This window comes from Siphateles boraxobius, unplaced genomic scaffold (genome assembly GCF_051911475.1).
Source record: "Siphateles boraxobius isolate OS27281-9 unplaced genomic scaffold, OSU_SipBor_1 13, whole genome shotgun sequence".
Classification (NCBI taxonomy): Eukaryota; Metazoa; Chordata; class Actinopteri; order Cypriniformes; family Leuciscidae; genus Siphateles; species Siphateles boraxobius.
The window spans coordinates 666,399-683,310 of NW_027508733.1; the positions used below are offsets into that span (position 1 = coordinate 666,399).

The 16,912-nt window shown below is 42.3% G+C and overlaps 1 protein-coding gene across 1 annotated transcript in view; it reads right to left on the bottom strand.

Moving 5' to 3' along the window:
• Positions 1-16,912, bottom strand: part of LOC143735698 (uncharacterized) — a 50,346-nt gene continuing 33,434 nt past the window's right edge. The window contains exon 7 of the mRNA XM_077225862.1: positions 1-6,928. Coding sequence (XP_077081977.1) covers positions 5,154-6,928 — 1,775 coding nt within the window. The 3' untranslated portion in view covers positions 1-5,153. The remainder of the gene's footprint in view (positions 6,929-16,912) is intronic.

Consider the following 16,912-nt stretch of genomic DNA (forward strand, 5'->3'; position numbering starts at 1 on the left):
TACCGAACAAACTTGGAACTTTTATTAGCTAACATTCAGCCCTTTCACATGTCATATAGTACCCATCATCCTGGCGCAAAGCCAATATTCCCCAGCTACCTTGCCGTGGCGCCGTAAATCAGTGTCCCAAATATTCAGTGCTTACCTGAATGTTACATCCCCTTTGTTTTGAAAGAATAAAAAATAAAACACATTAAGTCAACGCATTATGCATACTCAAATCACTGAAACATTACTCTAGTCTAAACAGAGGTTGCTGCATTTCACAAAACATCTAGACACCTCTGAAACTTAACGTAGCACACAATATGCAAAAGTACTTAGGAACAAAATGTCCATTATTCTCTGGCAGCCCATACCAGATCTTAGATCCCAGTTCTCTCATAGGGGCAGCGATCCGCCTACACCCCAGACGAATTACTAATCACAAATCAAGGATTGCTCACGGTCACACTGCTCGACCTGTTCTGGTATAGTATTGTGTGGGCTGGATCTCTCTGTCATTTGAATGCTGTGTTGGTACTTCAGTGTGTACCTGAAGCATTGATGAGGCAGTGCTGTTTTGCTCTTCCTCTAGGTTTGCAGAAACGCAGGTATTTTCCACAGGATCCTCTTTTGTGCTGAGAAGATGACGACGGTTTCTGCGATACATCCGACCATCTGAAGTGCAAACATGATAGGATCTTTGTGTATTTGCAGGGTGTACAACAACAGCTGGTTTCCAAAGTCTGTGCTCTTGAATGCGAACACATTGTCCATTGTGAAGCTATGACAGTGGACGAGTCGAGCGATCGTAATACTTTTTCTGATGCTGCTGCTGCTTCACTCTTTTGGAGTGTGCCTCTGTGAAACTGACAATTTCAGGTAGGAGCTGCTTAAGGATCTCAGTCTGCGACTCATGAGAAGCAGGGGAGGTGACTTGAAGTTGTCTACAGGTGTATTCCTACACTCTAACAATCTGAGATGCACACCTTTCCTGTCCATCTTGGCTTTTGTCAAGATCGATTTTGTCTTCTCAGCCAAACCATTGCTCTGGGGGTAATGAGGGCTTGTGGTGGTGTGCATGAAATCCCATGTCTTTGCAAAGTCTTCAAAATCCTTGGCCCGATATTGTGGACCTTTGTCGGAGACAACATTCTCTGGGATGCCATGTCTTGCAAAAATAACTTTGAGTTTGCTGATGACAGTAGCAGCAGTGGTCGTGCTGAGTTTGTCCATATAGTAGTCTATAGTATAGTATAGACTATAGTAGTCTACTGTAACCATGTATTCTTCTCTGTTCCAGGTAAAGAGGTCTGAAGTTTTATCACCTGCCATGGTCTGGTTGGTATTTCGTGAGGAATCATGGGCTCCTTGGTGTTTGAACAGCGTCGCTCCAGGCAGGTATCGCATCTTTCGACCATGCGTTCTCTGTTTACACATTCCTGGCCAGAATAACACATCTCGTGCTCTTTGCTTCGAATTCTCTATGCCCATGTGACTGACGTGAATGCGTGCGAGCAGATCTTCTCAGAGTGAGGAGGGTACGACTATCTTCTCACCTTTGAGAATGATTTTGTTGGTCAACGACAGTTCGTCTCGGAAACCCCAGAAGTCGCTAATGTCTGCAGGGCATTTTCTCCTCTCTCCGGGGCAAATCCATCCAGAATCACCTGTCTGAGCTGGACAAGCTGGCTGTCTAACTCAGTCTCAGCACGGATCTGTTGCAGCCTTGTGTCACTGACAGGTAAGCTTTTGTGAACCTGCCATGTCAATCTGCGAGTCCATTCCCTCACTGATATTGTGGTGCTCTGTCTCTATGAACTTCCTAGAGAGGGTGTCTGCCACAGGAATCTCCTCTCCTGGACGGTGTGTGATAGTGATATCATATTTCTGGAGTTGCCGGATTATTCTTTGAAGTCGCGGCGGAGCTGCAGCTAGTGTTTTTTTTCATCACAGCTTCAAGCGGCTTGTGATCAGACTCCACTTTGACTTTTCGGCCATATACAGGTCCTTCTCAAAAAATTAGCATATTGTGATAAAGTTAATTATTTTCCATAATGTAATGATAAAAATTAAACTTTCATATATTTTAGATTCATTGCACACCAACTGAAATATTTCAGGTCTTTTATTGTTTTAATACTGATGATTTTGGCATACAGCTCATGAAAACCCCAAATTCCTGTCTCAAAAAATTAGCATATCATGAAAAGGGTCTCTAAACAAGCTATTAACCTAATCATCTGAATCAACTAATTAATTATAAACACCTGCAAAAGATTCCTGAGGCTTTTAAAAACTCCCAGCCTGTTTCATTACTCAAAACCGCAATCATGGGTAAGACTGCCGACCTGACTGCTGTCCAGAAGGCCATCATTGACACCCTCAAGCAAGAGGGTAAGACACAGAAAGAAATTTCTGAACAAATAGGCTGTTCCCAGAGTGCTGTATCAAGGCACCTCAGTGGGAAGTCTGTGGGAAGGAAAAAGTGTGGCAAAAAACGCTGCACAACGAGAAGAGGTGACCGGACCCTGAGGAAGATTGTGGAGAAGGACCGATTCCAGACCTTGGGGGACCTGCGGAGGCAGTGGACTGAGTCTGGAGTAGAAACATCCAGAGCCACCGTGCACAGGTGTGTGCAGGAAATGGGCTACAGGTGCCGCATTCCCCAGGTCAAGCCACTTTTGAACCAGAAACAGCGGCAGAAGCGCCTGACCTGGGCTACAGAGAAGCAGCACTGGACTGTTGCTCAGTTTTGCATGTCATTCGGAAATCAAGGTGCCAGAGTCTGGAGGAAGACTGGGGAGAAGTAAATGCCAAAATGCCTGAAGTCCAGTGTCAAGTACCCACAGTCAGTGATGGTCTGGGGTGCCATGTCAGCTGCTGGTGTTGGTCCACTGTGTTTTATCAAGGGCAGGGTCAATGCAGCTATCAGGAGATTTTGGAGCACTTCATGCTTCCATCTGCTGAAAAGCTTTATGGAGATGAAGATTTCATTTTTCAGCACGACCTGGCACCTGCTCACAGTGCCAAAACCACTGGTAAATTGTTTACTGACCATGGTATTACTGTGCTCAATTGGCCTGCCAACTCTCCTGACCTGAACCCCATAGAGAATCTGTGGGATATTGTGAAGAGAAAGTTGAGAGACGCAAGACCCAACACTCTGGATGCGCTTAAGGCCGCTATCGAAACATCCTGGGCCTCCATAACACCTCAGCAGTGCCACAGGCTGATTGCCTCCATGCCACGCCGCATTGAAGCAGTCATTTCTGCAAAAGGATTCCCGACCAAGTATTGACTATTGTGTGCATAACTGAACATAATTATTTGAAGGTTGACTTTTTTTTTTGTATTAAAAACACTTCTTTTATTGGTCGGATGAAATATGCTAATTTTTTGAGACAGGATTTTGGGTTTTCATGAGCTGTATGCCAAAATCATCAGTATTAAAACAATAAAACACCTGAAATATTTCAGTTGGTGTGCAATGAATCTAAAATATATGAAAGTTTAATTTTTATCATTACATTATGGAAAATAATGAACTTTATCACAATATGCTAATTTTTTGAGAAGGACCTGTACATACTGATGAAAGTGCTTGCAGCCGAATAAGACCGCGTAGAGCTCCTTCTCTATCTGAGCATATTCTTCTCTATTCTCCCGCACTCGCGGAGAGTGAATGCCAAACACGATGCGATCTCTAACCATTTCCACGCTGTCTGTATAAGTCTTTCACTAATCGTCTTAGTTCAGTCATAAATTGCTCAAAACTTTCGTTGGCTCCTTGAATTCGCTCATGAAATTTATATATATTATATACATTAAAATTGTGTTTGTTTTGGGCATCACACATGCTTCATACTTGTCGTAATATGTTTTCAGTACGTTTGCTTCATCTGTCGTCAGCGCCCAGGTGTTGAAGATGTCTCTTCCTTTCTCTCCTATTCACAGGAGCAAATAACTGCACTTTTCGTCTTCACCTCGTGTCTTCAACGGACCCGCGAACATGAGCTCCGCATGCTGTCTGAACTTACGCCATGCATCTGGTAAGTTAGACGATTCCCAATTCATGTGGGTACCCATCATCCTGGCGCCAAGCCAATATTCCCCAGCAACGTGGTGCCGTAAATCAGTGTCACAAATTTTCAGTGCTTACCTGAATATTACAACAGTACTGTACAACCTCTAGTGCACACAGGTGTGCTATTTGTGTTGTGTATTGACAGACAGTAGCCTAATGATCACCCCTTTCATGGTCTTCCCAATATTGTGAAAAATACCACTGTACTTGAAGACAGAATTTGAAGGAAACAGTAAGATATGCACATTGTATTTTAAAATATTTTGTCAGTGCTTTTTGTCAGAGTCAGTCAATTATTTACACTGCGAGAAATTAGGCCTATCAGTTTCCATTAAAAACAAATAAACATCCTAAAATATATGTTTACATTATAGGCAAAACTGCATAAACTAGATTTGCTTAAAGCAATCAAAAATACAATTTGGTCAGTGGAAAAGTTTGAGAATAACTCTTGCCTGAACAATTTTCTCTGAAATGTATTTGATACAATATTGATTTATTGATTCTAAAACAAGGCAAGAAAACGTAATGATTTTTAGCAATGTAAAGTGACGGCACATAGTCCGTGTTTAGTTTTTTTCCTAATGTGTTGTGTTGAACATGGTATCACGTTATGCATAGTAATATTACAATATGCATTGTAACATGTTTTTCGCAGAGGAGACGGGGTGGAGATTCAGATACGCACAATCTTCAGCTGACTGGGTTTATAAAGGACATTTTGCGCAGGATCTGGTTTTATAAATCTGAAAACTGTTGTGTGTATGCAAAATCTAGCTTTAGTGTGTACGCACACTTTTAGGATGAAATCTATGTAAGGTTTTATACATGAGGCCCCTGACGTAAGATTTGATCGTAGCCACCGCTCACGTCCATATTGATAAATGCCAAGTTTTGCGTGGAAACGGCTGTATGCCCAGTTTTCTGTCAGACTTTCCTTTCATAAATGAGGCCCATCATGTTTTAAAATGTACCAAAAGAAAAGTAATTTTGTATGATTGCTTTAGTTCAGGTCTTCAGACCTGCTTCTGTAGCACCATTAATATCCAAAATATCTGGCTCATCAATAATGTTTAAAACTGTTTCACATGACAAGACACCATTTTTCTTTCAGCTCCTTTCTTAACCTTTTCACTTCATACAGTTGTTCAAGCTTTTCCTTGAACTGATCTCTTCTCTTTCTGGAATCATTCAATTGCTCTATTTTTCTGTTCATTTCATCACACACTTTTTCTTGTCTTCTCCTGATCTCCACTTCTAGCTCTTGTTTCAGATCTTCAATCATTTTCTCCCATCTCTTTCTCTTCCCACTTCTTCTCTCTTCATCCTCTTGTTTTCTTCTATCCCACTCCTCTTTTCTATTTTGCTCCAGCTGCTCATAATGGCTTTTCATTTCATTTATCTCTTTTTCATATTCTCTCTCTATCAGCGTTTTCTCTTTTCTCAGTTTCTGTTTCTCCTCCTCTGAATTCTGTCTTTCTTCTTTTCTTTCAGTTTCAAATCTCTTTCTAATTTTCTCCAGTTCTTCTTGTTTTTCTCTCAGTTGTTCCTGGTGTCTCTCTTTACTCTTTCTTTCCTCTTCCTCTCGTTCTCTCATCTGTTTTTTCTTCTCTTTCTCCCATTCTCTCTGCTGTCGTTTAATTTCCTCTTGAATCTTTGTTGAAATTTTGTCATCTTCTGCCTTTTTTATTTTTCTCTTCCATTCTTCTCTCTCTTTCTCTTCTTGTTCCTTCCTCATTTGTTCCTCTAAATCTCTCTTTTTTATTTCATCTTCCTGTTTTCTTCGTAACTCTGCCATGCTGTGTTCCTGCTCAGTTTTCAACCTTTCTTGATCTTGTTTATATTCTTCTTCTCTCTTTTTCTTCTCCTTATCACTTTCTTTTAGCTGTTTTTCATACAGTAATCTCTGCTTTTTAATCTTTCTCTCCATTTCATCTATTCTATGATCATATTCAGTTCTTTGCTGTTCTTCCTCTTCTGATCGTTCCCAATCCTCCTCCTCTCGTTTCTTCTGGTCTGATTTTTCTTTCTCCTCAAACTCTCTCCTCAGTGTTTCCTCTTTTTCTCTGAACTTGTTCTCCAGTCTCTCTCTCTCCTCATCTATCTTTCGTTTCTTCTCCTCCAGTCTCTGTCTCATGCGTTTGATATCCAGGTCATATCTGGCTTCTAATTCTTCAACTTGATCCTGATTTTTTCTCTTATTCTCTTCCAGCATTTCTCTTCTGTTTTCAATAGAGATCGCTGCCTCCTGAAACATCTCATTAGTGAAGTATCGGCCCTCATTAGATTTCTTCACCTCTTCTATCATGTTTAACAGCTCAGTAACTTGCGTCCGATCTTGTGTTTCTCTGTTGTTAAAAGCCAGGAATCTGTTTCCACAGTCACTGATCAGTTTCTTGAGATCATCATTTTTAGTTTTCTCTACATATTGTTCTATTGTTTGTTTTTTCAGAGCATCTCCTTTAGTGAAGAGAACAATACTGAAATCTGCTGCTTTTGGACCAAATATCATCTTTATCACGTCTAAAGTTTCTTTCTCCTCTTGAGTGATTTCTCCCAAACTCAACACAATGATGAACACATGAGGTCCAGGTGCGGACAGTGAAATACACTTCATCATTTCTTCCTGCACTTGTTCTTTTGACAGTGAAGTGTCAAAGAGTCCTGGAGTATCAACAACAGCTACTGATTTACCATCAACTTCACCAACTCCCAGTGTGGTCACCAAATGTTTACTGTCTTTACTGCAAAACTCATTGTTTCCGAGGATAGTGTTTCCTGTGGAACTCTTTCCATTTCCTGTCCTCCCAAACAGCAAGATTCTCAAACATTCCGGATCTGATGTTGAATCTTCATCAACTGAAAATGACAATGATAGAGTTTAGAGATTAACAACAATTGATTACATTTGGGACCCTTAGCAAGGTGTTAAATTTTAACCTAAAATTTAAACAATTTACAACAGTTTATCTCAGTGGTCCTCAATGTTTTTTGGACCATCACCCTGGTCCCTTACCACCACCATTAAATAAAATTTACTGTCTTCCCTGAATATTAATGTTGATTATTATTATTAGGGGCCTTAAGCACTGTGTAGGCACCTATTGTAGACATTCTTTTTTTTCTTCTTCTTCTTCTACCAATGACTCTATGGCAACCCATAGAACTGTATAGTAATAAATTATGAAATTTGATACACATACAGACAATCCAAATATTAACCATAGCAAATTGTGAGTCTCTAACTCAATCTCTCTAGCGCCACCAACTGTCCAAAGTTTCACTCATTTATGCTAATAACTTTTGAACTATATAGGGTAGAAACAAAATTCCTTGGCGTTTCAAGATAATGAAAGACTATTCGATTATTCAAATCCCTTTTCTGGAAGTCTGACCGCTCTGATTGGATTTTGCGTGGTTTTTGTAACTTTCTAATGTCACATAAAACGTAAACGTTAGATCTTGTCATAGAAAACATGCTGAAAGTTGCTGCCGAAACAAGGCTGTGTTTTTCTTGAATCCAAGATGGCGCCGCGGATGGCTGCCTCGGTGTGGAGCTCTCCAGCTATTGTGTTGTTTTTGTTCGTTTGTTCTGCGTTTAGTCATTCTTTTCCTATCAGTTTCACCAAAGACGAACTACTGGACATTAGGAAACACACACCAGAAACCTTTTCTACAGTTTTTGATTATTCGGACGTTTTGCTGGACATTCTCGTCGGAGGGGCAGCGTTGTTGTTCAAACGCGCGTTCAGACGCAAACGCGGGAAGCGAGCCGGCGCGCTGGTTAAACTCCGTGAGCGCGGCCTGCGCACTGCACTCCCCAGCATTCATCTCGCGAATCTCCGATCCCTTCCTAACAAAACGGATGAACTTCTTCTCCTCACCCACACTAACAAGGATTTTTTAAACTCTGCTGCTTTGTGCTTCACTGAAACCTGGCTGAGTGAAGCCATACCGGACAACGCAATACATCTGCCGGGCTTCCAGCTGTTCCGAGCGGATCGCATCGCGGAGCTAACGGGGAAAACGAGAGGTGGTGGATTGTGTTTCTACATTAACGAAAGTTGGTGTTCAGATGTAACAACACTGAAGAAGATGTGCTCTCCTAATTTAGAGGCACATTTCATAAACTGTAAACCCTTCTACTCGCCTCGGGAATTTTCCTCTTTCATTCTCGTGAATGTTTACATCCCTCCAGACGCGTGCGCGAGCGCGGCGCTACAACAGCTGGCTGAACAAATATCTGAAACGGAACAAAGGTACCCAGACTCTCTTTTAATCATTCTTGGGGATTTTAACAAAGCAAATCTTTCCCGTGAACTACCAAAATACAGACAGCACGTTACATGTCCCACCAGAGAAAGTAATATACTGGACCACTGTTACACCACAATAAGAAATGCATATCACTCCGTCCCACGGGCAGCTTTGGGGCTCTCTGATCACTGTTTGGTTCATCTCATACCGACATACAGGCAGAAACTGAAATCAGCTAAACCTGGAATAAGGACTGTGAAAAGATGGACTAATGAAGCAGAGCAGAATCTACAGGCCTGCTTTGATTGCACTGATTGGACTGTTTTTGAAGCTGCTACCAATGATCTGGATGAGCTCACAGATACTGTAACATCATATATAAGTTTCTGTGAGGATACATGCATTCCTACCAGGACATTCTTATCATTCACTAATGATAAACCATGGTTTACTGGGAAACTCAAACACCTTCGTCATGCCAAAGAGGATGCTTACAGAAGTGGGGATAAAATCTTGTATAACCAGGCCAGAAACAGATTGACAAAGGAGATCAGAGTTGCTAAAAGGAACTACTCTGATAAACTGAAAAACCAGTTTTCATCCAACGACCCATCATCAGTCTGGAATGGCCTGAGGAACATTACCAACTACAAGTCACCATCCCCTCGATCTGTGGACAATCAACACCTGGCTGACGATTTAAATTCATTTTACTGCCGGTTTGAAAAGCCCTCATTCACACCACACACCCGGTCTGATCTGCACTTCACACATTCAGCATCACCTCCTGTTCTCCAATTATCACTCCCCCCTCCTGCCATCCAACCTGAGCTTAAGGTCTGTGTGGAGGAAGTGAGCCGAGTCTTCAAAAAACAGAAGACTAGGAAAGCCTCAGGCCCAGACGGCATCTCATCTGCTTGTTTAAAGCCTCCGCTGACCAACTGGCCCCGGTCTTCACGCAGATCTTCAACAGATCATTGGAGCAGTGTGAAGTTCCCTGCTGCTTCAAACGCTCCACTATCATTCCTGTCCCCAAAAAACCCAAAATCACTGGACTTAATGACTACAGACCTGTCGCTCTCACGTCTGTGGTCATGAAGTCGTTTGAAAGACTGGTGCTGGCCCACCTGAAGGACATCACTGGACCCCTGCTGGATCCCTTTCAGTTTGCTTACAGAGCAAACAGGTCTGTGGATGATGCAGTCAACATGGGACTGCATTATATCCTGCAACATCTCGACAGACCAGGGACTTATGCAAGGATCCTCTTTGTGGACTTCAGTTCGGCCTTCAATACCATCATGCCTGGTCTTCTCACAGCCAAACTGACCCAGCTCTCCATACCATCCTCGATCTGTCAGTGGATCAGCAGCTTCCTGACGGACCGGCAGCAGCGAGTGAGACTGGGGAAACACACATCCAAGACACTCACAATCAGCACTGGTGCTCCCCAAGGGTGTGTTCTCTCCCCACTGCTCTTCTCCCTGTACACTAATGACTGCACTTCTAAAGACCCCACTGTCAAGCTCCTGAAATTGGCAGACGACACCACTGTCATCGGTCTCATCCGAAACGGTGACGAGTCTGCCTACAGACTGGAGGTTGAACAGCTGGCTGCCTGGTGCAGTTATAACAATCTTGAGCTGAACACGCTCAAAACAGTGGAGATGATCGTGGACTTCAGGAGGAACAGCTCAGCACTCCTCCCACTCACCATCATGAACAGCACTGTGGAAGCAGTGGAGTCATTCAGGTTCCTGGGCACTATCATCTCTCAGGACCTGAAGTGGGACAATCACATTGACTCCACTGTGAAAAAGGCCCAGCAGAGACTGTACTTCCTTCGCCAGCTGAGGAAGTTCAACCTGCCACAGGATCTGCTGATTCAGTTCTACTCAGCCGTCATTGAGTCTGTCTTGTGCGCTTCCATCACTGTCTGGTTTGGTTCAGCTACCAAATCAGACATCAGGAGACTACAACGGACAGTCCGGACTGCGGAGAGGATTATTGGTGCCCCCCTGCCAAACCTCCAGGACCTGTACTCTTCCAGAGTGAGGAAGAGAGCAGGTAAAATCATCACAGACTCCACTCACCCTGGACACCACCTGTTTGAACTGTTACCGTCAAGACGGAGACTCAGATCACTGGCCACAAGAACATCTCGGCACAGGAACAGTTTCTTCCCACAGGCCATTTCCCTCCTGAACAGTTAACACTCCTCCCAAGGCATATGCCTGTAAGTGCAATACTCCCACTGTTTAGTGCAATATCCCACAACTCAGGTGATACTTATATGTAGATTTATTTATTTATAATATTCAAAACACTGTAAATAGGTTCATAATCTGTAAATCTGAAAATGTCTATTCTGACTAAACCCAACTGTGATAGTTTTATTCTCATATATTTATATTTTTATTTTTTATTCTTATAATTTGTAGTATTATGTTTCATGTTGTATTTGTATATGTCCACTGGAAGCCTCAGTACCAAAACAAATTCCTTGTGTGTGCAAGCACACTTGGCAATAAAGCTCTTTCTGATTCTGATTCTGATTCTGATTCCAAAGTGCCGGATAAGCAGAAAATATGTTCTGAGGGCTGATTTGGAAAATATGTGACGTCATTATGTTGTGGCTGACATCAAGACATGAAATTTCTCTGTAGTGTATATATTTTGTTGCCATTAAAGAAAATCTCTCGCTTACTAATGTAACCCTCATTCCCTGAAGGAGGGAACGGGAGATTTAACGTTTACGTGACGACATAATTGGGATCACTTCAGGGAGCCCTATTAACTTCGAGTGTCTACAGAACGAGCCAATGAACGTTTGCGTGCGTGAGAAGCGTCCCGCGCCCCGCCCCGCACTGGGAAGCGGGAAGCGGGCGCACGCACTCAGTGGTGGGAACCTTGGGCACATATCCGGGACGGGGTCTTAGGATCACGTGAGAGTTAGCCCGGCCGAATTCCAGGCACGATTCGTCGACCGAAAATGCATGCAGGTCCCCTACCCTCTTGATGGAGGCCAATGCAACCAGGAGTACTGTTTTACAGGACAGAACTTTTAACTCAGCTGATTGCAGAGGCTCAAAGGGTGGTCTCTGAAGAGCCGAAAGGACCAGAGACAAATCCCAAGAGGGTATATAGAGAGCGGGCGAGGAGGATCCTCCTCGCCCCCCTCAGGAACCTGACGATCAGATCGTGCTTTCCCAGCGACTTACCCTCAGCTGCATCGTGATGTGCAGCGATAGCGGCAACATAAACTTTAAGGGTGGAGGGAGACAGCCTTCGCTCCAACCCATCTTGCAGGAAGGAAAGCAAGGCTCTGATCGAGCAAGTTCAGGGTCCTCCTTGTGAGAAGAACACCACTCAACGAACAGGTTCCACTTCAACACATAGAGGCGCCTCGTTGAGGGGGCTCTAGTGGAAGTGATGGTGTCAGCTACCGCTGGTGGTAGGTCACCTAGAACCTCCGCGTCCCGTCCAGTGGTGCAACACGTACCTGCTTCCGTCGAAGGACAGAGTGAGTGTGCGGAGGCGTCAGTGCGTCCGCGACACAGCCACTGCTGCTCGCTGGCGATGAAAGAAGGGCTTGAGTGACAAGGCATTGCGTCGCCGACCGCCAAGTGCGCCCTCTTGGGACCCAGAGGTTTCAGAAATTGCTCTTTTGTTGAAAAAGTGGGTACCACTGGCCCGTGGCTCAGTGGCGGAACAGAAATAAAAAGGAAACAAAAGATTCTCCGCCCGACCCTCCAACGGGGGAAGGAGCGGCGCTTTCACCATCTCCAGGAGAGCAACTTGATCCACCCCTGGGTCGCCCATCTCAGGGTCGTTTGCACCTCTGCTTGCCTCCTGGTTTGGCAGCGGGCCCTGGACGAACGTGGTCGACTTCCTGCGGCTTGCTCCACGCTGAAGCCTGGGTGGTGGCTGTTGCTGAGGCTTCGCGGGAGCGGAGGACACCACAGGAGGTCGACCTCGGCGACGAGTGGACGGAGGGTCTGCGGCCGGCGGACGGGTGGGAGCAGCAGCGGTTCGCCGGGGCAGGATGTGTCGAATGGCCTCCGTCTGCTTCGGGGCGGCCGAGAACTGTTGGGCGAAGCTCTCGACTGTGTCTCCGAATAACCCAACCTGGGAGAGAGGGGCATCCAGGAACAGACATTTATCGGTGTCCCTCATGTCTGCCAGGTTGAGCCAAAGGTGGCGCTCCTGGACCACCAAGGTGGACATCGCCTGACTGACTGAACGTGCGGTTTCTTTCGTCGCTCGGAGAGCGATGTCAGTTGCCACACAGAGCTCCCGGAGGAGCTCTGGGTCAGAACCACCCTAGTTCATGTCCATGAGCGCCTGGGCCTGGTGGACCTGCAGAAGCACATAGCATGGAGGGCGGAAGCAGCCTGTCCATAGGCTCTGTAAGCCTTCTCCGTGCCTTGCCATTAAATTAAATTGACCACTTCATTGAGTTTTGTTTTGTAGAAAGAGTCTTTTTAAAAGATTTTCGTTTCGTATAAATTGTATCTTAATTTTGATCAATGTTTCATCAACCAATTGCCTGTATTTAATAAATAAGAAGCAAATATACAGCAGACAATGTAATAAGGCGCTGGCACGATCACTTGCATTGCACCTGAACTGGAGGGCGCCGAAACTCAGCTTGTGCCTCACAGATTTGAGAAATATAGGCTATCTATTATCGTCACATTCACCACCTTCTTCATCTGTGTCTTCACTACACTTCCCAGCATCCCCTGTCATCATCACCTGCACCTACGCATCATCACCCTCATCATCATCATCACCGTCACCTGTTGTCCTTGTCATTATCTGTGTATTTAAGTTCCCCTCTCACGCTTGTCTTGGCTGGTTATTGTTTGTGCACTAGCACACTGTTCTGTTGTTTTGGATCTTTGCTATTAGAATAAAGCCTTTGCTATTTGTATCTTCGCCTACCGTCATCTTCTTCATTCACCATGGACATTACAATTATGGAAAGCTTGAAATGTAAACTATTCAAAACGAAAAGAAATAGGCTACTCTCTGATTATGTAATCCATATGAAATGTGCATCTGGCGTTCATGGTGAGTCCGCATCGTCAACTTCATCTTTGCAGCGACACAGAAAAGTCCAGTTTATTAATAAACAATTAAATGTCTCCTTGCTATTTTTGATACATTCATAATTATTACTTTTGACGGTTCTTTGTGGCAAGCTTTATGTGTGCGGTCGTGTGCTTGAATGCGGCTATATTACGTAAACGCTCATTATCCTGTATATAGCCTATTTAAGTAATTAAATTAATATAAAGGGGCGATTTGTCCACTAATGGCTTAAAAACTACAAGTCGACTAGAAAAAAACTTTAGTCAGAGGCAGCCTTTATTCCACATATTCTTGCACCAGCAGGCCATTCTGGGTTGAGCGAGCAAACGGAGGGATATTCAGAGATGGCCTCTTCACTCCCATGACCGAAGCACTTCCTGAGGAGTAGGCTAGTCTTTTATCAACTAAATATTCAAATAATTAATCATTCATTTATATCTTATACACTGCCTATCATTTTAATCTCATATCAAACACAGTAGGCTATGTTATGTCTATTTAAATTTTTTATTTTATTTCACGTTTTAAGTACGATATTTTGTTAGTCCACAGCCCTCCACCTTCCCGCGCTACTGGATCTGAACAGTTACGATACACAGTGTGAACATCAATCATTTTAGATCAGATTACAATCGGATATACAAATAATCGGATTTGGAGTGACAGTATGAATGTAGTCATAGTGTCGACGAAGATCCAGGCCACATATGTGGGTGGCATACCAGTTGAATACCAAGTTGAACATAACAGCCATTTTGGGCTGTTTTAATTTTGTTGTAAAATGCTGTATTTTATGAATGCATTAGTGCAGTGTTTCCCAAACTTTTTTCAGTCGAGGCACCCTTTGAAAATTTAAAAAAAATTTGTGGCACCCTACACTAGTGTTGTCACGATAATACTTTGATACTATACCTTGAAATGTATTGATTTTCAATACCACAGGGAATAACTGCCGTATATAGGCCTACTGTCATATAGATATTTTTTAATATTATCAATTTTTTTGTCCATCCATTTAAAGTCTAGGAAATCATTAATTTCTTCTGCAGAGATGACTTTACATGATGACATATTTAATTAAGGCTTTTATTCATAATTCAGCAAAACATTGCTCAATTACCATTGCAAATCTCACCTAAATGTTTGCTCACTCAGTGTAGGCCTATTTTGTGTTTTTATATTGGGATAATTTAGTTATAATTGCACAAGATAGCTTGTTTTTAATATATTTTATAATGTAATAATTTCACAGTTAATCTCCAAATTAATGTATAAACAACATAAAGACAGTATATTTTAAATAATGGTTTAATGGCATCTTTTTTATGAATGAAGCCCAGTATCACTGATACCAATACTGCTACTGATGTCAGGAAATACACAGAAATTGAATAAAGTTATCAAACACTTTACAGTCTTCACTGCATAAATAATAAATTAAATATAGATGAATCCTTATTAAAGCTACAAGCGTTCTTTAGTCAAGAGCAGTGAGTAATTTTCTCTGTTACCTGTTCTTTGATTCTGTTGTCACTGCTGCACTTGATTATCTCACACGCGTCCCATCTTCTCACAACTCTAATTTAAGATTTTAACTAATTTAAGACTTCTCTCATGAGGATACTCAACAAAACGGACATTTTGTCATAACTGTGTGTTATTATTCGTTCAAGCACGAAAGAGAAGTCGATTCTGGCACGCGATGCGCGTCGTCAGTGTCAGCAGGACATTCACAGACAGCGCGTTCTCTTTTGTCTTTTCGCGGTTGCATGGTTTAAAAGCATTTGCATGAATAAGAACGTGATTATATAATGTAAGGCTAGCCAAAGGATGACAGAAAAAAACGGATGCTGCGTTAATTGTGTTTAAATATTTTTTAACGCGTAAAACTGAAAAACATTAATCGCACGCGTTACCGTTGACAGCAGCACGGACATAACCGATGTGTTTGTGAATATGCGGCAAGACGGACGTTGTGACAATGTTTCGTGTGTATTTGACCGTAAGCGCAACAAGCCATGAAAAAGAGGCAGCTTATGTGTGGACGCTGGGAATGAAGCACGAGAATGAAATCATGCGGAACCCCCGCAATTCAACGAACGCGGAAAACTTATGAGTTGCATTTTTTATTATAAATTTGTGTGCATTATTTGTTGTTATTAGACGCTTCCGACGATGCGAGATTGATGATACATTTATTATTATTTTTTTTACACATTTTAGCAATTTAAAAATGTTTAATGGAGTTTTTACACGGCACCCCTGCTCTCGCCAGAAGGCACCCCAGGGTGCCGCGGCACCCCGTTTGGGAAACGCTGCATTAGTGTATCATTACAAAATTTGGTATGGGTCATCGGCACCTTGCGCTGAAGTTATTCAAAGTTCTGGTCAAAATTTATGATGAACTTTCAAAAAATGCTTATAATTTTTGATTAATTTTGCCTATTTCAATGAAATGGCCTTGATAGATTTCTTGAGTCATCCCAAGAACAATGATATCAATTATGCCAAATTTAGCTATAAGTTTCCAACTCCTCCCAGGCTATTGGTCTGATTTTCACCTAATTTTATCAGATGATTTTATCATACTGACACCAAACTTTGTGTGTCATTGTCACCTCACACTGACCACAACACATCAATTTGGTCACAACGCCAGCTATTGGTCAAAAGTGAAAGCCAATTAAATCATATTATTGTTGAATATTACTAATTTTTTTCAGCCATTTTGACTAAATTATCTGCAAACGTTTTTATTTTTATTGTTGAAGTTGGTCTGATGATCAGACCAGCAAAAAATGCTAAAATGATAGCATCAGACCATCATGGCTTTTTTGGTGCTTGGCCCCGATAAATGCTGCTTGCAGCTATATTTATTATTATTATTATTATTATCATTTGTCATGTTCTGTTTAGTTTCTGTCGTGTCTGCATGCGCTCTTGTTATTTCTATGGTTACAAATTGGTTAATCATTTTGGTCAGCTGTTCCTGTTTAGTTCCTCATTAACTCTGTGTATATTTACTACCTGTTATGTTCAGTCCTTTGTCTGTTCTCGTTTACGTTCATGGTGAAAGTTGTGTTTCCAGAGTTTGTTATTAGATTTTTCTCATCTATCTAGTATCGCTTCATTACAACCAAGCCATATTTTGACATTATTATTCTTCTTCTTATGAATAGTTTTAGTAGTATATTATTAAAAGTATCATAATTGAATGCCAAATAAGATTCAAAACCCAACAAAAACTTAGAATTTTGAAAATTTTGCTATTTGTGTGAAATAGGTGTGTTGCTTAAAGTACTTAAAGTAATGGTAAATGCTTGTTAGCAATCGTGAAAAACTGTAAAGCGTTTCAGAATATTCACTTTTAATAGTTAATCGTAAACAAACTTGGCTTGCTGTTTTTGAAGGGGGATTGAACCCGAGGTTCAGCTCAAGATCCAAGCTCAAACCCCCCTATAATGGTACTGCACAGAGAAAGAATAAGAG